Here is a 25,769-nt window from a genome sequence, read left to right as displayed (position 1 = left end):
AAAATCCAAATTCTATGCCTTACCACTGGTAGTTTTAAACATGGATATTAACATTCCCATTTGTCAAGTTTAATTTAGCATAAAATTCTAACATTTCAGATGATACTACCAAGCTTCAATATTTAAGTATAGAAGAGTTCAATATTTAAATATAGAAGATACTGATTGGTTTAGAAATATAGAAGGTACTGACCTAAAAATATTTAAAAATATAATTACCTTGTTAAAAAAACTCCTATAAGGTGGCTCTAAATAGGTTGTCACAAAATGAAAGTAAATTTATGCCTTCTTAGAATATTTTTGTTATTAATTCAACTGAATAATTTTAAAAATTTTAATTAGTTATATCACATGTATTAGGCATTTAAAAAACACATTTAGCTAAACACCTCTAGTTGCCAATCTTGATTCTCCTCCAATTTTTTTTTTTTTAAAAAGGTAAGGGGTGTGGTGGGGAGAACATTAGCTAAAAGTAAGATATTACCATTCAGAACTAAAAATTATTAGAACTTACCATTACATAAGGTATACCTACCACATCGCAGAATAATAAACCAATACTCTAGGTTTAAAAAAACAAACAGAAAACACCCAAAGAAATTTTCATAAATATTTCAATAACACTTAATACTCCCAGGTTTCTTTAAACTCTCAGAACATTTTAGCTTTATTTCTTAACATTCTCTGTGTTAAGCGGTCTGCAACTAAAATTTTCTAACATCTTCTGTATTCTCTATGGTGCTCAGCACTATGTTTTGAACACAGCAAACAATGAACAAACTTTTCTTTCTAAATGGAAACCTCCAAGTCTTCCTGTAAGCCTAAAACTCTGAAGAGATATTCAAGTGGGATCTCAAATTGAAAAGTTAGGTGTGCTGAAAACCAAGCACAAAAAAAAGGTTGGTTATTTGACTTGTTAAAAACTACTCTTCTCTATGTGATTGTTATGAAATCGATAAAAATGCATCAATAATTGTACCTCAACACCACCTTTGTTTTCCAAAATATCGAATGTTAACATCTGAGACTAGCATTCAATAAATACCAACGTATGGTGGCCCATAAAGAATACTGAGCCAGGCACAGTGGCACATCCCTGTAACCCCAATGGCGCAGGAGGCTGAGATAGAAGGATAGAGAGCTCAAAGCCAGTCTCCGCAAAAAGGAGGCGCTAAGCAACTCATTGAGACCTTGTCTCTAAATAAAATACAAAAAAGTGCTGGGGACGTGGTTCAGTGCCTGCTGTGGTCAGTGCCCGCTGACTGAACTCAGTGCCCCTGAGTTCAATCCCTGGAACCTGCCTCCACCCCAATTGGAAACCATGATTGACCTTCACTTCATTTGAAAAACAAGATATGAAGCAAGTAATTCTCTCGACTTACATCTTAAAAAATAAAAAATGACAAATACATTAATTCCTGACCTCAAATACACTCAGCACAATTAGTGTACCACAAAGTAAAAAATTAATAATAATTAAGACTCCAATTTGATCATTACTTTTAAAAAAATTACACTAAAATGAAAAGGTTCAGGGCTGGGGGTGTAGCTCAGTGGTAGAATACTTGCCTCACAGGCATTAGGCCCTGGGTTCAAAAATAAACAAATAAAAATAAAGATTTTTAAAAAAGAGAGAGATAGTTCATAGCAGGCATAATAAGTCAGAGGTAATAATATTAACTGAGTCTATATGGAGGTTCTCCAGAAAGAAAAAAAGAGACATGGAAAATTTTCTGGATTACGAACCTCTCTCAAGATGAGTCTAAAGGAAAAAAAATGCTAAAGTCAAATGAAAATGACATAAAAATAACCCAATAAAATGAAGTGACCTCTGATAAAAGAATGTATGGAGTATAAGAGAATCAGTAATTATTTCCATCTGTATTTGTTTTAAACATGAATGATTGAGAAAAGAAAATATAGAAAGAAAAATCATAAAATATGATTGGGATAAACATACATCCTGGTTCACCCAAAGAAGACCATTTTATGCCTGCTATTAAAAAGTAATTTTAGCCAGGTCTAGTGGCACACACCTGTAATTCCAGCAACTTGGGAGGCTGTCAAGAGCATCACAAGTTCAAAGTCAACCTGAGCAACTTAGTGACACCCTGACTCAAAATAAAAATTTTAAAAGTGTGAGGAACATAGGTTGGTGGTGCAGTACTTGTCCAGATAAAGCCTTAGGTTCAATCCCTAATATCAAAAACAAAACCAAAATACCGGTGATTTGTCAAGAATATTAAATAAATCATTTTACAGAAGTGGTCCAAGAATTCAACACTTAGTTAACACTGATACCTTCAATCAAAATATCCCAAATCACCAAAATCAGTCTTTCCATTTTATTACAAATTATGTGCTATCCCAAGTATTTAGAAAAGTCCTCACTTTATACTAATAATTGTTTCAGTGAATAACTGGTCACAACTAGAAAATAATATGTGAGACCACTATAAATTATTTGTTATTATCCATTTAGATTTTCACCAACATGTTCATATATTAGCAACAGACAACAATCGCCCAGCAGGCTATATCTAAATCTAACAACACTACAGCATATAATTCTTTATTCCTCTAAGCTTATGAGACCATAAAAATCTCTTTTAAAATATGTCCTTTGGGGGCTGGGGTTGTGGCTCAGTGGTAGAGCATTCGTCTAGCACATCTGAGGCCCTGGGTTCGATCTTCAGCACCACACAAAAATAAATAAATAAAATATGTCCTTTGTTTGAATACTTTAGGTATCTCCCATCCTTATACATCTACAAATTACTTATTAGAGCTAAATAGCTTTCAGAAAAAGAGAGATGGTCAGGCAGAGATGACAAAACTGCCACTTCTCTCAAAAATTCATAAGCCATTTCAGAAAATGAATTTGTACCTATTCATTAGTAACAAACAATAGGGATCGTTGCTTTGAATTTTATATATGCCTCACCAGAAGTAAGGCTATAATTAAATCAAGGAATGAATAAGAGAAACAATGCCTATACAGGAAGCAGGAGAAGCTAACAAAACAAAGTGGCCAGTTAAATAACAAGCCCAATTTGACACTACTCATCAAAAGGTGATACATTTTAAAGAATAATGGTTTATATTAAAACCAGAAAGATTTGGAAACTCCCAAGTATCAGTCTGGAACAGTGAAACTTTACCAGTTCTTCCATAACTTTTGCTCTGACTCATAACCACAACTACCAGTAAACCTCAGGAACACTAACTTGGATTCCTTCCTCAGGAATCTTGAATTTAGGATATGAGTTGTCTGCTCAGTGAGCCTTCTAAAAACACTGGAAAAGAACATACAAATTAATTACTTTGCATTAAAATTTTCAAACTCTATGAGTTTGGTTAACATGAGTCCCTTTTGATATTCCACCCGATTCTCATATTGGCTCTAGATCAGAGTCAGCAAACATTTTTTGTTAAAGGCCAGATAGTAAATATTTCAGGCTTTGCAGGCCACATAGTCTTAATCCAGCCTCATAAAGCTGTGTCACAACTATTCGACTCAGGCTGTAAAGCAAAGCAGAAATTAATCAACAAAAAATAATATGATGCTCCAATAAAACTTTATTTTCAAAAATAGATAGCATGTAGATTGACCCTGTCCTACTCTGCTGACCCCTGTCTGGATGAAACAATTAAAAACTTAACCTGTCACTTGAGACAATATTCTCTACATATGTAATCTGAAAGCCCAATTCAAGGTTGTTACACCTAAATCAACATGGCATTATTCAGACAGAATGTTGCACTATTTAAACTGTACTCAATATGAATAACACCCTCCCCTGTGTTACAACAAGCACACTCTCCATTCACATTTCAAGAAGCCCCCTCACCCAAATCTACTACCATCATTCTCATTTTAACATACAATCTGTGATATTTCAACTTTCCCTAATAGAGACAATGAGCAAGGTATAGAACTTTTTAAAATGCTAAGCCCGTGTCTCCAACACAGAACTACTGAATCAAAATATGTAGTGGACCTTGAGTACAAGTTTAGAACTACTAAATTAAAAAAAAAAAAAAAAGCAACTGATACTCAAGATACTTCAGAATCTAATCACACACAAAAAAATTATGATTAGGTATAAGATCTAGGGCTCCACTTATTTTTTCCCCCTTCTCCAGATTGGGAATTGAACCCAGGGGTGCTCTACCACGGAGCTACATCTCAGCCCTTTTTATTTGATATAAGGTATCACCTCAAATTTGTGATGCTCCTGGCTTCAGCCTACCAAGTCACAGAAATTATAGACCTGTGCCACCATTCCACAATGGGATCCACATTTTTAAAAAGTTACCAAGTGTTTGAAAAATACTGTTCTTGGAAGAGACATAAAACCAGCAGCTGCTGGATATAATTCTTTTTCCCTTTCCTTAACCTATAGCCTTGTGGATACTAAAAAGCAAGTACTCTATCACTAAGCTACATAAGAGGTCCCTGGATATATTTTCTTAATGTTTCTGATCTGTATTTCACAGGCCCTAGGTTGCAACAAGGAATACTCTGTCAAAGGAACCCAACTGGAATCAAACTGCTGCCTTGGCATATAATATACCTTTACTTCCAAGTTTATTATGTGCACATCTGAGACCACACACATTACAGTACCAAGACTTAATTTATTGCAGGGTATTTAAACAGATCTTAAATGCCATTCTTTTCTTCACTGAAAAGCAAACTTTTAGTATTTACCAAACCAGAAATAGAAACTTTTCAGGTTTTAAAATTAACTACTAGCATTTTTTTTAATATAACTTAAAAAAAAATAACTACTAGCATTCAATCTAAACATTACCAAAATTTTGTATCACCACATGATACAATTATGATAGCTAGAAAAATACTGACATCTGGATATTTATTAGGACACTAACATTTCCCCCAAAAGCAATATTTACTACAAGAAACTGCAATAACAAAATATTTAAATTAAAATCTACCATTTCCTCTAGTAGAAATTCTTTCCACAAGAAAACACTGCAGTATTTAAGTGTTTAAACTACTTCATCTACAGCAAATGAAGCAACCTAACATGAAAACCATTACAAGACAATCATAAAAAAGCCAACCTCATAAAATTTTCATTATTTCTAAATTGTTATGTTTCCAAAAGCGATAAAATTGGGACAGCAGAAAACTGCAACTTAGTAAATACTAGCTAGAAATGATCATAAAAACTACCTAAAAAATGGTCAAATACACTCCATGCTATAATAAAAGATAAACCTAAAAATAAATGAGATACAGGACAAAAATACATTCTTAAAGTAGTCAAAAGTATGTTATTCTACAAGAGCAAAAATATCATGTTTCATTTATTACAATAGCAATTATCAGTTTGATTTTTCTCTAAAGAAAAATAGACAACATATTCTTAAAAATATATTTCCATGTATGTCATAAAAGTTATCATCAAGTTGAAGGCTGACAAAGAAAAATAAATATGACCAGATGTGTTTTCCTTCATCCCTTGCTACATTATCATCAAGTTGAAGGCTGACAAAGAAAAATAAATATGACCAGATGTGTTTTCCTTCATCCCTTGCTACATTAAAAAACATTAGTATTTAGGATATAAAGTGTAAATCAATTTTTAATACTTCATAGCTCCATGCTCTTAATTATGTTGGAATATATCTAATGGGAATATGATAAAGAAATAAAAGGTGACATATTAAAACTAACCAAGAAAATTCTACTTTCATTACTAGGCAAGCTGAACACTTACCATTTGACTCCTCCCTTTAAACTGAACAGTCAAAAAAGAGAAAGCACATAAGAGGGCCTAATTTCAAAGCTTTAAAACAAAACAACAACAACAAAAATAAATAATAAGAATTAAAACTGTTTAACAATTTTTCCAATGACATTTTATAAAGTAAAGGATGAATATCTCAGAAAACTGCCTTAATATGTTCTTATTAACAAAATGTTTTCCAAATGCAGTCAAGAGAGGTAAAGAGCATTTGTTAATTTTTAGTGCTTGATTAGTTTTACATTAGCAAGAAGCATTATAAAGCTAGGAACTAAATAAAACTAATAACAAAATTATGAAAGCCTTGTGTCTGTTCATACGATTTTTAATCTCAAAAGCGCTTTTAAAAAGAAAAGATGATATTTCCCCTAAACATTTAATTCCTTTGTCACACAAATTATCAGCTTACTTATGTACTATTTATTTATTTATTCATTCATTCATTCATTCATTCATTCATTCATTCATTCATTCTGGTACCTGGGATTGAACTCAGGGGCACTTTGCCACTGAGCCACATCCCCAGCACTATTTTTTATTTTATTTAGAAACAGGGTCTCACTGAATTGCTTAGTGCCTCACCATTGCTGAGGCTGGCTCTGAACTCTTGATCTTCCTGTCTCAGCCTCATGAGTTGCTGGGATTACAGTTGTGTACCACCACAGCCGGCTTTTATGTACTATTTGATATATATTAGCTCTTCAGAAAAGTGAGAGTTCAGTAACTTTATAACCTAACATAAATACTAATTCTAAGAAATCACAAACATTTCACCATAAGATTCAATATACTTTTTCTATAAAGAGGCAAAGAACAAATATTTTAAAATACTGTGGATCAAATTCGTGTAACATTCTCTTTTGAGCTGTAATCTTCTTATGTTGCCCACACTGGCATCAAAACCTGGGCTCAAGCAATTCTTTTCCCTGAGCCAATGGAGTTAACTTGAGTAACTCAGCCTACAGTTGCAAGCCCAGTTTTCTTCTTTTTATGAAAAGATTAATACTATTCTTATCTCTGTGATGAAGTACTATTAAAATGGACATGGTAAAAGACTATAGTTTGATGAATCCTGTTCTAGTCAAATTAATTTTGATTATGACACTTCAAAATATGCAACATGTGCTTCTTCAACTCCCTGAAATATATCATATAAATGAATGTATTATCTTTTAATCCTTTTCTAAGAATATAATCTCATGAAACAATACATGATCTATTTAGAAATGCCAATAAGCCCATCAGAGTATGTTTAATATCTAAAATCTATTTTCAAACTTCTTTGTATGTTTGTAATATTTTATACTTTATACAACATTAAAATGAATTTCAAATACAACACACTTGGCCCCAGCCCCTGGAAGTGGGGATTGAACCCACAGGAGCTACATCCCCAGTTCTTCTTATTTTTATTTTGAGACAGGATCTTGCTAAATTGCTGGGATTACAGGCATGAGCCACTACACCCAGCTTAAAATATTAAAACTAAGAACCTGTAATAATTCAATTTTAAAATGTAGTAATATTTCCAATAGCTTTCTAAAAAAAAGTAAAATTAGCAATATATTTAATTATTTCCTTCTAGTCCCCTAACTTGATTATTTATGCATATGACATACAAATAGCTATACATTCACTCCAAAAATATGAAAGTCATGCCAGACATTAGTATCAGTTTACTATAAGAAAATTCTTTAGTAAATATTCAGGTAAATAAAAATAACAGGAGAATTTTCTAATTCTCAATGAAAGATTCCTTAAGAAATTCATCACATATAGTTTACATGTGATTATATTTAAAGATAATACCAGTAATTGCTATTTTTCAAATATGGGCCTAGAAAACTTAAACATCCCATTTGCTTCAATAATTTAAATTATCCTCAAATAGAAAAATTTAAAAGATTTATGTGCAAATATATCAACTAAAAAACCCAAGATGACAGTTTAAAATATGTCTACTAATTATATAAGGAAGAAAAAAGAATTACAAAATAATGGTAGAAATTACTCAATAAAAACTCAGAATTTTTAATTACTCAATTGATTCAGTAATAGAATTTAAAACTCGATTAAATTAAACCTTTAATATAACACAAAAAGAATGAAAATCTTTTCTGATTATTTAAAGGCCACATAATTTTCATTCAAGGGTATTTACCTGATAGTAAGATAAATATTCTTTGTTATTATACAACTTAAGATTTACTTTTCTATGTATTCTAGTTTAAAAAAAAAAAAGCTAAAAATTTTCAGAAGAATAAGGATAGAAAGTCAGGAAAAAAAGAGTCAATAATTTGAACTGTTAATACTTTTAGCCTCAGAAACTTACTAAAGAAGTCTAAGCTTCTTTTTGAAGTATCATAGCTCCCAACATCAGAGAAGAAAAAAAAAAACAATAAGAGATATTCTTCAGAATAATGGGTTATGTTGGCACTCTTTCAAGATGAAAAATGTAGTAACTCTTCACACATTATCATTAAAAACTTGTAGATTTTAACATATCTGACATAGTTTTGTTTGCTTCACCATTTTGCCCTCCAAAACCAAAACCTGAATCAGATTAAGTTTTTGAATATCTCAGTTTGCAGAAAATTCAGGAACACAGGAATGTGCTAAATCACTGCACTGATGTATTCAGAAAAACTCAGCATTCGAGATACTATGCATAATGAGGCTTTAAAAAAAAAAGGAAAAAAATGAAAGAAAAAATCAGACAATTCAAAACATCAATTGTAAAAAAAAAAATCATTTATAAGACCTATGTAAACCTCAGCTTTAATTGTTTAACAAAAACTAGCCATTTTTAAGATACGATACAGGTATTTAAAAGAAAAATACACATATTTTAGAGATACTAAAAATACATGTGAAACTATATGAAGTTAGATATTTCAAACAAAATAGTTTGGGAAAGAAAATATGTATACAACCATGTGTTTGTAATTGTTATATCTGGAATGATGGGTATATACTAGTCTCCATTTTTATGTATCTAAAATGTTGCAGAATAAAGACTTGCTAGTATCAGTATAAGGTAAAAATCAGCAAGGAGATGATGCATATAGTCAGGATTTCTAATTTAACAGCTTATATTTTTTAGAAGGGCAGTTAAAATAGAAAGGAAAAAAAAAAAGGACCATCCATTTCATAAAACATATTACATTCAGTTACTAATTTTATTATCTGTAAGAGTTAGTTATAAGCATGGCAACTTCAAAGAGATTAGAAAATATACTATTGTATAAATAAAAATCTAAAAAAATTCCAAATACATGTCACCCACCTGATAATATAAAATATTTTTGGTTAACTATATTTTACTTACATTTTCCATATAGTTTGGTTTAAAGCCTTCCTGCTGTCGCCTCAATTCCTCCTGTTCTCTATGTCGGATCATTTCTTCCTCACGCCGACGATGTTCCTCTTCATGTCTGAAATTATTTCAAACAAAAATTTCAGCACTACGACATGTAAGCCACAACCAGGTACTTTATTTCATATAAAAAAATAACTTATACAAATTACAATATGTCAAATTTGTGACTAATGATCGATTGTAGTGCCTAGATTTAAACTTCCTTCTTCTATTTTGTTCCAAGTCTAAAACTCAGCCAAAGAAATAACTGAAATAAAGTAAAGAAACATACACACACAAAAAACCCCAAGGCAATGACACATAACCTCAGTGGTTATATGCTTATGTTCAGGAAATCAAGCTGGGGCTGTATAGCTCAGTGCCATTGTGCTTGCCTTAGCATATATGAGGCACTGGGTTCAATCCTTAGCAACACATAAAAATAAGCAATTAAAATAAAGGCATTCTGTCCATCTACAACTACAAAAGGAGGAGTACAAAAAGAGGAGTACAACAGGAGGGGGAGGGGGGAAGAAAGGGGAAGGAGGTGGGAGGGGGAGGGGGAAGAAAGAAAGAAATCTAGAATCCAAAGAGCCAGGAATGGTAGTGGAGTTCCATGCCAGGCTCAACACATTAGCGAGAGATTATCTCAAAATAAAAAGAACTGGATATATACTTCAGCCATAAAGCACCCCTGGGCTCAACCTCCAAGTACCAGAAAAAGACAGAGGGGAGGGGTGTCTAAAATTTATCAGTGACATGGCAGAGATCTTCAAGATATCCAAAACCTACATAAATTAGCCACCTCAAAGGATGCACTGCCTAGACAAAAAATCTATTGTGTGCAGAAGGAAAAGTTTTATTGATCTCTCTTTGCCCTACTTTTGTTAACCCACTGAGGAACTTTTGAACAGTAGCAGCCTACACTTTTTTTTTTTTTTTGGTAAATTAAGTTATATAGGACAATCATTTACTTTAGCTAGCATAGTTAAGGTGTTAAAACAGAGGTCATATGACCTACAAAGACTAAAATATTTATTATCCTATCCTTTGCCAGAAAAAAAAAAAAATCTGCTGACTCCTGTTCTAGAGCAAGTAAAACTTCAAGCAAAAATCAATATATGTATATGTAGGATTATTATTAAATCAGTAATTAAATTATTATATGATCAAGTCAGAAAACCTACATTAATATTTAAGGAACAGACTCAAAATATTTAATATTCAATCAATGCAAATTCCAAATTATATATGTCCTAAATGCATACGCATGTGCACACACACAAACACACACACACAAAAATAGTAATTGAAATAGTGAAGGCTATATTAAACTCATGTCCCATCAGCAGAAATCAAAGGTTAACTTGGATAAACACCTTTCAATATTCAGAATTAAGCTTCAAAACACTGCATTTTGAATGATGCACAACATTCCCCACAAACACAAAACCATTAACTGAAATATGTGACTTCTTCCACTGCCAGAAGAAAATCTGTTAAGTTACTCAAGAGTAAGGTTTTAGGCTCACAAGAAGTAAAGAAACAATGTTCCTACGTGGATTTCAACCAAAATCTATGCTATTTTTAAAATGTTGCCTAACTCTGCAAAATAAAACTATCACACGCTTTAAAAAACATCTTTAGTAAATGCATTAATCAGTTCATAAATTTTATTGTTAACAAAATACTTTCAAATTCACATACTACTGAAAATGTACACAGGAACAAGTAAAAACTTCTTATCATCACCACCATCATCATTGTGGTATTGAGATTTGAATCCAGAGGCACTCTATCACTTAGCTATATCCCCAGCTCTCCTTGTGCTTTTTTCAAATCTTGCAGGCCTCAAATTTGTGATCTTCCTGCCTCAGCCTCCTGAGTTGCTTGGATTACAGTTATACATCATCACCCCCAGCTAAAAATTACCTTATCAAAAGAATGTTTAAGACAAATGTGTTTTTAAATAGACTTTTTCTGGTTTTTAAAAAAGATCAATATACTAATACTAAATTTCCAATGAGGTTCAGGCTGGCACCTCATAACCAACCACATCAGTATTTTTGCAGTAAGGTGAACATGCATGATCTTTGGAAAACATAAAGATTGACAAGATAACATAATTTCAAGTCAAGCTTCTCCATCCAACATATTCACATCAGATTCTGCCACTAAATGATACATTTTAAAAACTATTCTTGGTTTTAAAGCTTTGCAGACATAATATGATCTTGTTGGCGGTCAACTTCTAACATATAATTTAAAAATGTGCAAAGCAATTTCCAGTAAACTAAACAAATATGTGCACAAATGTGCAAGGATAAAGACACATTAATCAGTATATAGGGAAAAAAAAATCAAGGTTCACTAATCCGAAGGAACATAGCTGTTACAAAAGGGTAGGTATGCATTTACTGATAATAAAAGAATATTTATTGTCAGAAAAAAGGCAAGTAAAAAACAGTGTTCCTGCCAGTGGTGCACACCTGTAATACCAGCTACTTAGGAGGTTGAGGCAGAAGATCACAAATTCAAGCTTAGCCTGAGCAACTTAGAAAAACCCTATCCCAAAATAAAAATTTATAAAAGGATTGTGCTATAGCACAACACTAGAGCACTTCCCTAGTATGTGCGAGGTCCTACGTTCAATTCTTAGTCCCACAAAACAAAACCCAGTATTCTTAATTTGTATGCATAAAGAAAAAGATATGAAAAAGTTAACATGACATGGGAACAATCTGATTAAGAGCAATATCCTTGTGATATATCACACCAGTGATTCCACAATCTAAATATACAAGTGGCATAAATATTCCTGTTGTCCATGTTTGCTTTCTATTTTTCTTATTCTGCAAGGTACTCTTAAGTTATCTCTTCAGGTAAAGGAGCATTCCTATGTTATATTCATAAATGGGACAAAAAAAAGAAAAAGAGGTATGACAAATATATCACCCTTTACATCATACTTAATTTAAAATTAATACAATTTTAATTTTATAATTTGTTTTAAATCGAAATCTCCTCTAACAATCTTCAAATCTCAAATATTTTTACAGGATTCTAAAAACAGAGGATCTAGGCACTAAGCCATGATGCTTACTGAATGAATCTGACTTGCTGCTTTCTGTTTGGGGGAGAGTTTTGTCTGTCTGTTTGATACTGGGGACTAGAGCCAAGGGTGTTTATCACTAAGCTACACACTCCTAGTCCTTTTTGGCTGGTTGGTTTGTAACAGGGTCTAAGTTGCTGAGTCTGGCCTTGAACTCACAATCCTCCTGCCTCAGTCTCCCAATTTGCTGGGATTATAGGAATGTGCCACTGTGCTCAGATCCTTCTGTTATTTTTTCAAATTTATTTATTTTAAATATTTATTTTTTTAGTTTTAGGTGGACACAATATCTTTATTTTACATTCATGTGGTGCTGAGGATTGAACCCAGTGCCTCTTGAATGCTAAGTGAGCACTCTACCACTGAGCTACAACCCCAGCCCGCCTAAGCTTACAGTACATTCTATGGACCCATTATCTCTCTATTATGATTTGAATCTGTAATGTCTCAAAAGGTCATATATTGAAAAGCAAGGTCCCCAATGCAGCAATTAAAAAATAGAGCTTTTGGTCAATGATCAGATCATGGGTGCTCTGACCTTACCAGTAAATTAACTCACTGGATGAATGAATTGATAGCCTAATGAACTAATGGGAGGTAGAACCTACATGGAGTAAGTGGGTTATAGGGGCATGTCCTGAAAAGGTGTACATGTCCCCAGCTCCTTCCTGTCTTTCTCCCTCTTTGCTTCCCTCTGTCAAGTACTGACTTCATGATGTTCTGCCTTACTAATCATGCAGCTAACTGATCATGGACTGAATCCTCTGAAACAGTAAACCAAAATAAAAGATTCTTTTATTTTATTATTTTATTACTACTCTAATTTGTTCTGTCAGGTATTTGGGTTATAGGAAAGAAAAGCTGACCCAACACATCATAAGGACTTTAAAATAATGTGCTGGCTGGGTATAATGGTGTACACCTGTAATCCCAGAGATTCAGAAAGTTGAGGTAGGAAGATTAAAAATTTGAGTCCAATCTCTGCTATTTAACCCTGTCTTGAAATGAAAAAATAAAAATTTAAAAAAAAAAAAGCGTTGGGGGGAAAAAAGTGTTCAGTGGTAGAGTGCCCCTGGCTTTAATCCCCAAAACTGTGAAAAAAATAATGATAATATATTGAAAGATTTAGGAAATAAATGGATAGGCAGGAAAGTGTTGAGAAGAAAAGAAACGAAGCAAAAAGTAAATGATGAAAACTACTAAACAGCCAGGTACAGTGACACGTTACTGTAATATCAGTGACTCAGGAGGCTGAGATAGGAGGATCACAAATTTAAGACCTTGCTGAGATCCTTAAGCAATGTAGTCAGACCCTGTCTCAAAATAAAAAACAAAAAGGTTGAGGATGCAGCTCAGTGATAATTTGCCCCTGGTTAAATCTATAGTAACCCCTTAAAAAAAAAAAAAAAAAACACTAGTAAGTAGACAAGTCACAGGTAGAACTCAGCCTCTGAAGAATTAAGTGGCTCATGAAAATTTACGTAATTTATTATAGCATTTAAAAAGAAACTAAAAACCTTTCTAACTCCAAAGAAATTCTTTAGTTTTCTGAAAACATACTTTTCTAAGCAAGGTTTTTCTATTCCAACTAAGGTAAAAATATAAAGGCAGAGTCCAGGTTATTTGGTTTAACAATTAAAGCTATCTTACTCAGTAGCAGTTTTAGCCAGATGATTTTCTTTTATTTTAAGACAAGTTATCATATTTTTTAAAATCAAAATTCTTATGAGGGGAAATTGGGGCTATTATCAATTGGTAGAGTGCTTGCCTTACCCTGGGTTTAATCCCTGCACCACCAAAAAAATAAATAAAAAAATAAAGAGTTCATTTCAAAAGTGAAATAACTTATGTCATTTGTTCCCTACACTATATCCAAAACCTATAGTACTTTAACAGAAAACTTGCAAAAATAGTACAACACTCCTATGTATACCTCATCTAATTTCCATTAAATAATACATTTACCTTACCAAGATACAATTATTAAAAAATTGGTAAAATATGATAATTACCCACTAATAACTATAAACCTAATTAAATTTTCCCCTCTAATGTTGTTCTGTTCTAGGACCTTATCAGAATCCCAAGATGCTTTTAATTATTATTAGCCTTCTCCAGTCTCTTAACACTTCAGTCTTTCTTTCATGAACCTGACACTTTCTAAAAGAAAAAAATTTTTAGAAGACCCTTCAATTTGGGTTTGCCTGATGTTTTGTCGTAACTGAAATGACAATATGCCTATTTAGCAATAAAACCACAGAAATCATGTTGTATCCTCATTAAATAGTATCAAGGGGTGACTGAAGTCAACTGATTCAATATGAACAATAGGAATTTTAACACAGTTTTCGAGGTGTCTGATGGATTTTATTCTTATTCACTTTGTTTTTTATTTGTACTTAATACAAACTTGAAATTATGCAAAAACCCTGTTTTTCAAATTTTTGCCTACCAATTTTAGCTTCTTTCAATAAATCTTCTCTGTAATAATTATTATTACAGTTTTTGCTGATCAATGACTTTATTGCTTTCATTCTTCCTACATCTATTAATTAGAATCTTACTTTAAAGGGGAGCTGCCCTTTCTAGCCCTCTAATTATTTACTTATTCAATTGCTTTTATCAGTATGGATTCATGGATATTTATTTTATTCTATGGCTTAAAATCAAATGTTTGAAAAAACCTGACAATTACTGTTTACTTTGTTGCTAAAATCATTCTACTGTGAGCATAAGGAACTCCTTCATAAAGCTCCCAGTTCTTTTGATATACTCTATCCTTTTTTGAATGCTTCTATACTCTTTGGCACAAGACATTCTAATCACATCATGGGTTTTCAGTGTTTCTATCAACCCTCATTTTTTATATGAGAGTTCTTAGAAACAAAGATGTGGATACTAAATATACTCATATTTACTAGGATACCACTAATTCTAGGGCCTCTTGGTCAATGGAGTCATGAAATATATGTATATATTAATTCACACATAAAAACATCTGTATTTCTGTATGTGTTCATATTAAACATCACTGAATTCATTATTATATCTGTCTCCAAACCAGTACCACAGATTCACTTTAATTTTAGCCTTTTAGAGAAAATAGGGTCTCATTATCTCTATTTATGTTCATATATCTCTATATATGTTCACCTAAAGGTACATAAACCAGATGCAGTAGCACATACTTGTAATCCCAGCTACTCAGGAACCTGAGGCAGAAGAATTATAAGTTTGAGGCCAGGCTTGGCAATTTAGCAAGAATCTGTTTCAAAATACTGCTGGGTTCAATCCCTAAGATCAAAAAATGATAAAGATAATCTGGGCCAGTCTCAGGGGATCCTTCAAGTACCATAAGATGAAAAACATTTGAGAACCATGGCCCAAAATTAGGAAAAAAAACATATCAAAAACAATGGTCTGAGGAATACATCCTTCAGGCATTCCATCCTACCTGCCCATCTATCTGACCTCAAGTAAACTTCACAAACTTCTAGACAAATGGCAGTATCTGACAGAAATGCCCAATAAATGTTCTTTCTTAATACTTTAAAAAAAAAAAACTTTCAAAATTTAAAGGTGCATGCAATTTATTACGACTAACCTTAGGTTTTTATAAGTTTTAAAAAGTATGTGTTTAATGTACATATAAATACATAAAAATTATTAACTAAATGGAATTCTAGTTTCCTATTTTAGGAAACAGAATCCTGGTGGCCTTCCCAGGCAGTGTGGTAGGGAAGCAGAATTTCCCTGCCATTACTGAGGGACTATTATGGCTGCCATATCTGCTTTATATTCAATCTGTAGTAAATATTGCTTTACATAAAAAAATCATATAAGTGTATGTGTGTGTGTATATATATATATATATATATGCTTATTTTAGTAGCCCATTTGGTTACTGTGGATATTCTCTGATACTTCACCAAAAACTTGACAAGCAGTGTTTTCTTTTTTTTAATTTTGAGACAGGGTGTCACTAAGTTGCAGAGTTATTGGGGCTGACCTTGAACTTGTTATCCTCCTACCTCAGCTTCCCAAGTGGCTGGGATTATAGGCATGTGCCATCACACCTGGCAATTTATTACTTTTTAAAAAGTAATTTTTCTTTCTCTGAATAAGTACACTGCACAAAAACTGAAAAACTAAAATGAAAAATACACACACACTTCAGTATGATTATATTATTCATTTGTAATTGGTTCATTTGTATTTTGGTATCCTACTCTGGGCCACCCCCACCCACTCCACTCCACATGCATGTAATTTGTTTTGATTATTTAGGGTTTTTTCTTTTTCTTTCTTTCTTTCTTTTGAGGGAGGAGGCAGTCAAAAGGTAGGGTACAATTTCAAAAAGTCTAGCTGTCAAGTCAAAATATAAGAGGAAGCTAGATTTCTTATTTTCAGCATATTCCTACTTAAAACCTTAGATAAGGTTTTAAGTTAGGGGAGGTATTTGTGTCCTTTTTGTTTGGTGCTGGGAATTAAACCCAACAGCACTTAACCACTGAGCCATATCCCCAGCCCTTTTTATTTTTTTATTTTGGGACAGGATCTCACTAAGTTGCTTAAGGCCTCCTTAAATTGCTGAGGCAATTTTCACTCATCATCCTCCTGCCTCAGCTTCCAAGAGCTGAGATTATAGGTGTCTGCCATGGTGCTCAGCTAAACATGTTCACATAAAAAGAGAAGCAGCAAAAATAACAAAGTTGAAAAACAATCCCTGAGGTAGGACATTCATGTGAGCAACTGCTGCACTGGAACCGAATGGCTTGACTCTAAAATCAAGTTTAATTCAATAGTTCTGGAGGTTAAGTTTGAGACTTTGCATTTCTAACAATTCTCTGGGTAAGAATGCTGATGCTGCCTATTCATGGACTATAATCTGGAAATGACTTGGGTAAAGTAAAATCATAGTAGTTCCAAAACAGAAACACACATACACACACACAAACACACACACACACAAACACACACACACACACACTACAAATATTGATGTAAACAAGTACAAAGACAAAACTACAAAAATACATCAAAACATACTGAATATCACCTATCTGCAAACTAGAAAAGCTTCAGACTCAGTTTTTCACTTTCTTCTTTACTTTTACTTTTCACAAACAAGTTACTTCTAACTACAAGTACTTGCTATTTTTTTTAAAGAGAGAGTGAGAGGAGAGAGAGAGAGAGAGAGAGAGAGAGAGAGAGAGAGAGAGAGAGAGAGAGAGAGAGAGAGAATTTTTAATATTTATTTTTTTTTAGTTCTCGGCAGACACAACATCTTTGTTGGTATGTGGTGCTGAGGATCGAACCCAGGCCGCACGCATGCCAGGCGAGCGAGCTACCACTTGAGCCACATCCCCAGCCCTTGCTATTTTTATAGATCTTTCAAAACCAAAATTTCTAAGTTTGTTTCAACTATCATAACCTTGTTAAGGACATTTCCTTATTATAATTTATAGAGAGATTATTATAATTTATAAAGAGATTATGTATCCCATTATACTTCACAATAAAATACTGCAGGCACAAGGAAAACTGTCAAATGTAAAAATTATATCTTATGAATCAACCACAGTCTTCCTCCTTCCTTCTTTCCTTCTTCCCTCCCTCCCTCTTTCCTTCCTTCCTTCCTTCCTTCTGGGGGTTGAACACAGGGCCTTGTGCATGAGGGGCAAGCATTCTACCAACTGAGCTACATCACCAGCCCCCAGTTAATCATTATGGTTAACTTATGTACTATGATTTTAACTGCTTTTTACAATGGAGTCCACTTCCATAAATCTTTTCAATAATTATCAGAAGCAAAAAATACATAAGGGACATCTAGTAGTGTCACACATGAAAAAAATAAAAACTAATCGCAATTCAAACATATCCATCTCTGAAAATAATACCTAATAAATCATATGTAACGTAATTACCTAAGCTCATTATTTAACTCCAAAGAATATGCAATCAAAGTACCCTTAACCAGCTAAAAAAAAATCTTAAAAAAATTATTATCCCCTACATGGAGTCAAAAATAAACAATTTTCTTATTTATTTATTTTCAGCATATTCCTACTTGTATAACTTGTTTATAACAGGTAGTAGGACATTTATTTAAAACTCACACAATTACATATTTTCATGTTTATGTTACAGCGATGTTGCTTTACCTCAGCTGTATTTGCTTTCGTTTCTGCAGCTCTTGGTTTCTGAGTTCTTCTAAGCGTCTGAGTTCTTCTTGACGTCTCATCAGATCTAGAAAATATTGACTACACATTAATATTTTTAGTTTCTTTTCTGTGTTTTTATGTCAACAAGAATAAAAAATTCTCTATTAGTGTCAAAATATGTCTACAATTATATTATAAATTTGTATATGGTATAATTAAGTCTGGCACTTAAGAATCAGACCAAACAGATATAATGAACTAGGTTACCACATAAAACCCAAAGAACTCTCTCAACACAATTAGCACTATGTTAATGTCTTATGAAGAAGTGCAACAAGGAGAAAAATCCTGAAAGGGGGCAGAGCAGGGAAGCTCAAAAACAATGTGAACAAGACCACTTTCAATGCCTAGAACCTAAAAAAAAATAAAAAACAAAACAGAGATGCTTTAACATCTCAGGTCATATTTCCTCACTCTTAACAACAGTATAATTAACTCAAAGCCTCTAACAATCAAATTATCAGTTAAGCACAGTTACCTGATACTTAGCAGGGTTACTATGATTTTTAAAATAAAACTAATATTTTACACTTACTAAACTGTATGTTAAAAGTTGCTAACATCCAAGCTGGGCACGGTGGCACATGCCTGCAACCCCAGCACCTTGGGAGGCTGAGGCAAGAGGATCTCATGTTCAAAGCCATCTTCAGCAACAGTGAGGTGCTAAGGAATTCAGTAAGACCCTGTCTCTTAAATGAAATACAAAATAGGTCTTGGGATGTGACTCAATGGTTGAGTGTCCATGAGTTCAATCCTCAGTACCTCCCCTGGCAAAAGAAAAGTCACTAAGATCCAAAGATACTGAGATTTTACTAAAGTTTATACATTTATGCACTAGCATGATAAATATCTTTCTAGGGGAAAATTACTAAAAATAAGTGATGTCGAATTATCTACAATTCTGCTTTCTGTAGTTGCAGTTAATCACAGTGCAAAAATGTTAAATGAAAAATAAACAATTCAAAATTTTAAATAAATGTTGTTACAATATAAGTATAATTATTTTATTGTTGTTAATTTCCTACCGTGCCTGATTCATAAACTCAACTTTATTCACAGGTACTTATGTACAGCAGGAGAAAACAGAGTATACAGAGAGATCAGTACCATCCCCACCAGCAAGATTCCTTGGAAAGTAGTCACCCTCGGGCTGGGGTTGTGGCTCAGCAGTAGAGCACTGGCCTAGCATGGGCAAGGCCCTGGGTTCAATCCTCAGCACCACATAAAAATAAATAAATAAAATAAAGGTCCATTGACAACTAAAAATATTTAAAAAAAAAAAAAAAAAAGTAGAGTGCTTACTTCTCATGTGTGGGGCAATGGGTTTGAATCTCAGAATCACATAAATAAATAATAAAGATATTGTTATTCATCTACCACTAAAAATGAAAAATTAAAAAAAGGGACTCTCAAAATAATTTTTCCTTTAAAAAAAGGATACAACACAGCTCAGTGGCAGAATGCTTGTCTATTATGGTGCAAGGTCCTGGGTTCACTGCCCAGTATTACAAACAAAAATAACAATGTGATAAAGCAATTATAATATAAATTCAGGATTATTTTAGACTCCTTTACAGAAACACAAAATGCTAGAAGATTCTAAAACATGTTACCAAATAAGAAAGAAAGGGTAGGGAAAGATACATGATTTCACACTTATAACAAGGATTATAGATAATATTTCAGCACATGCAAGAGCTCAAGAAATATTGTTTCAGCCAGGCACAGTGGTACACATCTATAATCCCAATAGCTTGGGAGGCCAAGGCAGGAGGATCCCGAGTTTAAAGTCAGCCCCAGCAACAGTGAGTTACTAAAGCAACTCAGTGAGACTCTGTCTCTAAATAAACTACACAATAGGGCTGGGGATGTGGCTCAGTGGTCAAGAGCCCCAGTTCAATCCCCAGCACCCACCCCCAAAAAAGAAATACTGTTTCTATGCCCTTATTACAGAGGATAATTGAGAATAAACAGCAATAAGTAATGAACAGTAGTCAAGTCATGCCTGAACCTATATACAGTAAGGTTAAGATTTAAGCACATATGAGAATTATGATTAAAGATGGGGCTGAGAGTATAGCTCAGAGGTAGAGAAAATGTTCAGCATAATAAGACGTGGATTCCATCCCAGTAAAAGAAAGAGGAAGGGAGGGTACAAAAAAGACAAAGGGAGGGAAGATTAAGTCAATGCCATAAATCCAAAAAAATAAGAGGTAAGATAACAAAAATAACAGGAAAATCAAAAGGATGACCAAATATAGTTATTTCCTTGTCCTTCTTTCTTTGGTGGTTGGGAATCATCATTTAAAGGAAATAAATATACTTTTATTACTTAATTTATAAATACAAAAGCAAAATTTTGTAAAACTATTAAAAGAAAAAAAAAGCAACACAACAAAGAAAAACTCAGTAGTGGAAAGAGAGAAAGTAACTGAAAAATACATGGTGAAGAGTTTATACTATCTGCTTAGAGTTGTATTAAGTTAGGGTAACAAAGATAAGAAAATTCAAGAACTATGCTGATGATCAAAAACAGATGGTAAGGCAGGAGGATCACAAGTTGAAAGCCAGCCTCAGCAAAAGTGAGGCACTAAGCAAGTCAGTGAGACCCTGTCTCTATGTAAAATACAAACCCCACCCCCACGCCCACCTCCCCCAAATGGGCTGGGGAATGGCTCAGCAGTCCGGAGTCCCTGGGTTCAAGCCTCAGTACCAAAAAATTAAAAATAAATAAAAAATAAAAACCCCAGATGGGAGTCAGGTACATGGTAAACACCTGAAGTCCCAACTTATTTGAGAGACCGAGGCAGGAGGATAGTTTGAACCAAGGGTTAGTGGCCAGCCCGAGACTAATTTAAAAAGGGGGGGAGGGCTAGGGATGTGGCTCAAGTGGTACAGCGCTTGCCTAACATGCGTGAGGCACTGGGTTTGATTCTCAGCACCACATTAAAAAAAAATGAAATGAAGATATTGTGTCCACCTAAAAAACTAAAAAAAATTTAAAAATTAAAAAAAAAATGGCTAGGGATGTGGTTCAAGTGGTAACGCGCTTGCCTGGCATGCGCGGGGTGCTGGGTTCGATCCTTAGCACCACATATAAATAAAATAAAGATGTTGTGTCCGCCGAAAACTGAAAAATAAATTTTAAAAAAAATTAAAAAAAAAAAAAAAGGCTGGAAGAGCTGGTACTCCTGTAATTCTAGCAACTCTACAAACCAAGACAGGAGAATTAAAACCCACACCTTATACTTTATCCAAAAAGTAACAGAAATTTACCAAAATGATTTAGAGTTGAAGGAACAAATATTTACCTTTTAAAGAAACAATAACTCTGAAGTATATTGAATGGTTTACAGAAGGCAAACATCAGATAGAAGAAACTCCCATAAACATACTACACATAGGCAGAGATATATCTGTAGTGCCTCAATCTCTGTGGACAGCTAACTGAAGATAAATATTAACTGAAACGCTAACTTAAAAAATAAAAATGAATAAAGTAAAGATCTGGGGCTATAGCTGCTCAGCAGCAAAGAGCTTGCCTAGCATGTGTAAGGCACTAGGTTCAATCCTCAGCACCACATAAAAATAAATTAATAAAATAAAAGCATTGTGTTCATTTACAACTACAAAAAAAATAAAGAATAAAGTAAAGAGCCAGGCTGGGGATGCAGCTCAGTGGTAGAGTATGAGGCCCCGAGTTTGATCCCTAGTACCACTAAAAACAAAAATAAATAAACAAATAAATGACCTGAAGAAGAGAAAGTAATCCTATACTACCAGGCGTAACGGCAAAGAGTGGTGGCAGGAAGGACCAGAAAAAATTATTTGGAAAATTAAAGATCAGAAAAGGGAAGAGAGATATGAACAATAAAGACAGGTATTAAAAAAAAAAAAAAGCTAAAGACAAAAAGGGAAATGAGCTTCTGACACGTTTAAATGGTTTATCATATTATTAGGTATCCGAGTAGGGAATGAGAGAACATTATGGCCCATTAGCAGTGCTCTTAGAAGTTCTGTTAGCATAGTCTCAAGTACCTTCCAGCTCATTACTAGGAATTTACTCTTTCTAAATCCCCATATCCATCAGCGCACATGGATCTTTTATATCTCTTCTAGGTTATCCATCTATATCATTTTGGAATGTAGCAATAATTTATAAATCACCAGTATCTGTCCTAATTTCCAACAAATAATCTTGATATATGGTTTTATGACTTAACTAAAACTATCAAGAATTGCCCACTATACTTCTCTTTTTGCCTATAGAGTATATATTTGCTACTGGCTAAATTTAACACCACTGAAATATCTCTAACAAATTACTCAACATAGGTAGAACTTATATAAGACTGAACAAGCATTGTTAATCCAAAAACCTGAAATCTGAAATATTCCTAGTCCCAAGCATTTTGGGTGCTTACTCAACCTGAAATAATTTCATGTTTTTAATAAAAGAAATTCTCAGAAAAAATAATTTTTTTGCTGTTCTTTTCACATGTTTTTCTTTTTTTAATTTGTTCTAATTAGTTATACGTGACACTAGAATGCATTTTGACAAACTCTACACAATAGAGCATAACTTTTCAATACTCTGCCTATAGATGGTGCTGAGTCACACCAGTACTGTAATCATACTACATGTATACCATACATGTATAATAATGTCTATCTCATTTTACTGTCCTTCTCATCCCCGCCTTCCCAGCCCTCCCCTCACTCCTTTCTGCACAATCCAAAGTTCCTTCATTCTTCCCTACGCACCCCTCAGTCCCTGACTATGGATCAGCATCCACTTATCAAAGAAAAAATTTGGCAGCAAAGGGAAATATTGAGTTCCAACTCTTGTCTTTAGACTCCTCAATAGGAACTTAAGTAGTAATACATGTCAGTGGACACATAAATAAATCTCAAGAAGAAAATACCACACCATATCTATATGAAAATATCACACCATATTTATATGTCTTTACCTTGCCTCATTAGCATTAATTGGTGTTCATGCCTAGCTGCTTCCATTTCTGCCTCCAGTTTTTCTTTGGCTTCTCTGATGTTTCTATCAACCTGCTCACGCTGCTGTTTTTCCATTTCATCAAGAGCCTTCCATCGAGATGCATACTCAAACTCAAATGTTCCAGGTTGAGCAAAACGTGGTGGCTGTTCTCTTTCCCTAAATTTACATTAAAAACATAAAGAAATGTATGCTTAAAAAGTAAACAACAACATCAGAAAATAACTCTACCATTTATTGAGCATTTATAATGTTCAAGGCTCTTCATCACATAGGTAGTACTCTGATTACATGGCAAAATGTAATATTTTAGTAATAAAAGCTGTTAGAAACCATTGTTAATAAATAAACTTTATTTATTAATAAACAGGTTAACTGGCTGAGCCAAAAATCAAAGGCCTAACCCACAACTTGTTTTAAGTGCTAACAAAATATTTTAAATTCAATATGAGCATCAGTCTGTTAACTGTGGTCCCTCAAGTACAGTATCTGGCCCCATCATGTAAATTTAGTATATATATATTTTGAGAGAAATAACATAAATGATGAGCACAAATTACCAATTAAAAAATAATAATAAAGGTCTATGAATGTTATCTAAAATTTTTTTAAAAATCAATTATTACTGGCTATGAGAACTTTAAGAAGTACTCATAGGATCATAGGAACACAATACAATCTTTTTTTTTTTTTAATTTTTTAGTTGTAGATGGACATAATACCTTTATTTATCTATCTTTATGTGATGCTGAGGATTGAACCCAGTACCTTACACATTCTAGGTGAGCACTCTACCACTGAACCATAACCCCAGTCCCCACAATACAATATTCATCCCACCTATAATTTGCAACTATAAATTTTAACTTTTATTTTGAGGTAGAGAAAGAAAGATAAGAGGTGGGACCAATTTCAGAAAGATAAAGCATAAGGTTATCACAGAGGGAAAGATGTAATAACCAGAAAAAGCTTTGAGGACCTTTCACAGGTACATGAGGACATTCAAAGGTTAGTCATGATCTATCTAGATATTCTATACCTGCAAAACAAATTTCCATCTTTTCTTTATAAAGTATTAACTTGGAAGGGTGAAGTAAGATGATATACCTACCACTAATTTACTAAGAACTATATATTAGACAGCAGTCCTAACTCTGAGACTGACTATAAAATAAATATAAGAATTCTTCTCTTTCTCTCTAGGAAAACAACATGGATTTTTGGACCTAGAATTAAATTTTAAACTTGCTTTTTATCCTCTGTGAGTATTTTCTCCTGAACCTGACTCTTTAGTAGTAAATCTAGGAAAATTAACTAGATTTCTTTAAAAAAAAATTGTATTAAATCCCACTTTTGTTTAAGACTCTTATAATTCCAGTTCTTTAATATAATTCCAGTTCACAATCCAAAAGTGTATACGATCTCAAATTTGTAATGGTAAGATATAACAAGAAAATGTCAAGCAAACATTGTTAAGTCTTTGAAGAACAGCATTATGGTTCTGAATTATGATCCATTACTAGTGATACTCTTCCCTTGCTCCAGGACTCAGTTTGCTGCTGGTTGACGCCCCTATTCCAATGACTGACCCCCTTTCTCAGTCTTTTTTGATTCCTTCTGATCTTCCAATCTGCTATATATATGGATTATTTCAAGACTCAGAGTTCAGTCCTTTGGCTTGTTATCACATGTTGGTACTCCTTGCCAGGAGAGATCCTCTAAAATCAGATGCACCCAACTACCTATTTGACTGCACTAGTAACACTCAGAATAGTGCTTGGCACAAAGACAATAAATTGACTGTTTATAAAAACAAAGTATTTACAGACAACTTATGCAAATATAATTGTACCACACTAAATAAAAAAGGCAACTGATAGGGTTGGGGTTGTAGCCCAGTGGTAGAACGCTTGCCTCGCACGCATAAGGCCCTTGGTTCATTCCTCAGCACATTCAATCAATCAATCAATCAATCAATCAATCAATAAATAAATAAATAAATAAATGATATTCTAATACCTTAAAAAATATTTTTTAAAAAAAATATCCATTCAATAGATAAATGGATAAAAAAATGTGGCATCTATATACAATGGAGTATTATGCAGCACTAAGAAATGACAAAATCATAGAATTTGCAGGGAAATGGATGGCATTAGAGCAGATTATGCTAAGTGAAGCTAGCCAAGCCCTAAAAAACAAATGCCAAATGTCTTCTTTGATATAAAGAGAGCAACTAGGAACAGAACAGGAAGGAAGAGCATGAGGAAAAGACTAACAGTAA

At 33.4% G+C, this 25,769-nt stretch overlaps 1 protein-coding gene across 3 annotated transcripts in view; it reads right to left on the bottom strand.

The window, feature by feature from the left end:
• The window catches only part of Pspc1 (paraspeckle component 1), a 141,790-nt gene that overhangs the window by 91,637 nt on the left and 24,384 nt on the right, over nt 1–25,769 (bottom strand). For all 3 annotated transcript variants that reach the window (XM_078015726.1, XM_078015725.1, XM_078015727.1), the window contains exons 4-6: nt 23,448–23,644; nt 18,415–18,499; nt 9,106–9,211 (exon numbers count right to left, since the gene is read on the bottom strand). In XM_078015726.1, the coding sequence (XP_077871852.1) occupies nt 9,106–9,211; nt 18,415–18,499; nt 23,448–23,644 (388 nt within the window). The remainder of the gene's footprint in view (nt 1–9,105; nt 9,212–18,414; nt 18,500–23,447; nt 23,645–25,769) is intronic.

The sequence above is a fragment of the Ictidomys tridecemlineatus genome, chromosome 6 (genome assembly GCF_052094955.1).
Source record: "Ictidomys tridecemlineatus isolate mIctTri1 chromosome 6, mIctTri1.hap1, whole genome shotgun sequence".
In the NCBI taxonomy this organism is placed as follows: Eukaryota; Metazoa; Chordata; class Mammalia; order Rodentia; family Sciuridae; genus Ictidomys; species Ictidomys tridecemlineatus.
This window is presented reverse-complemented; position numbering and strand designations above follow the sequence as displayed.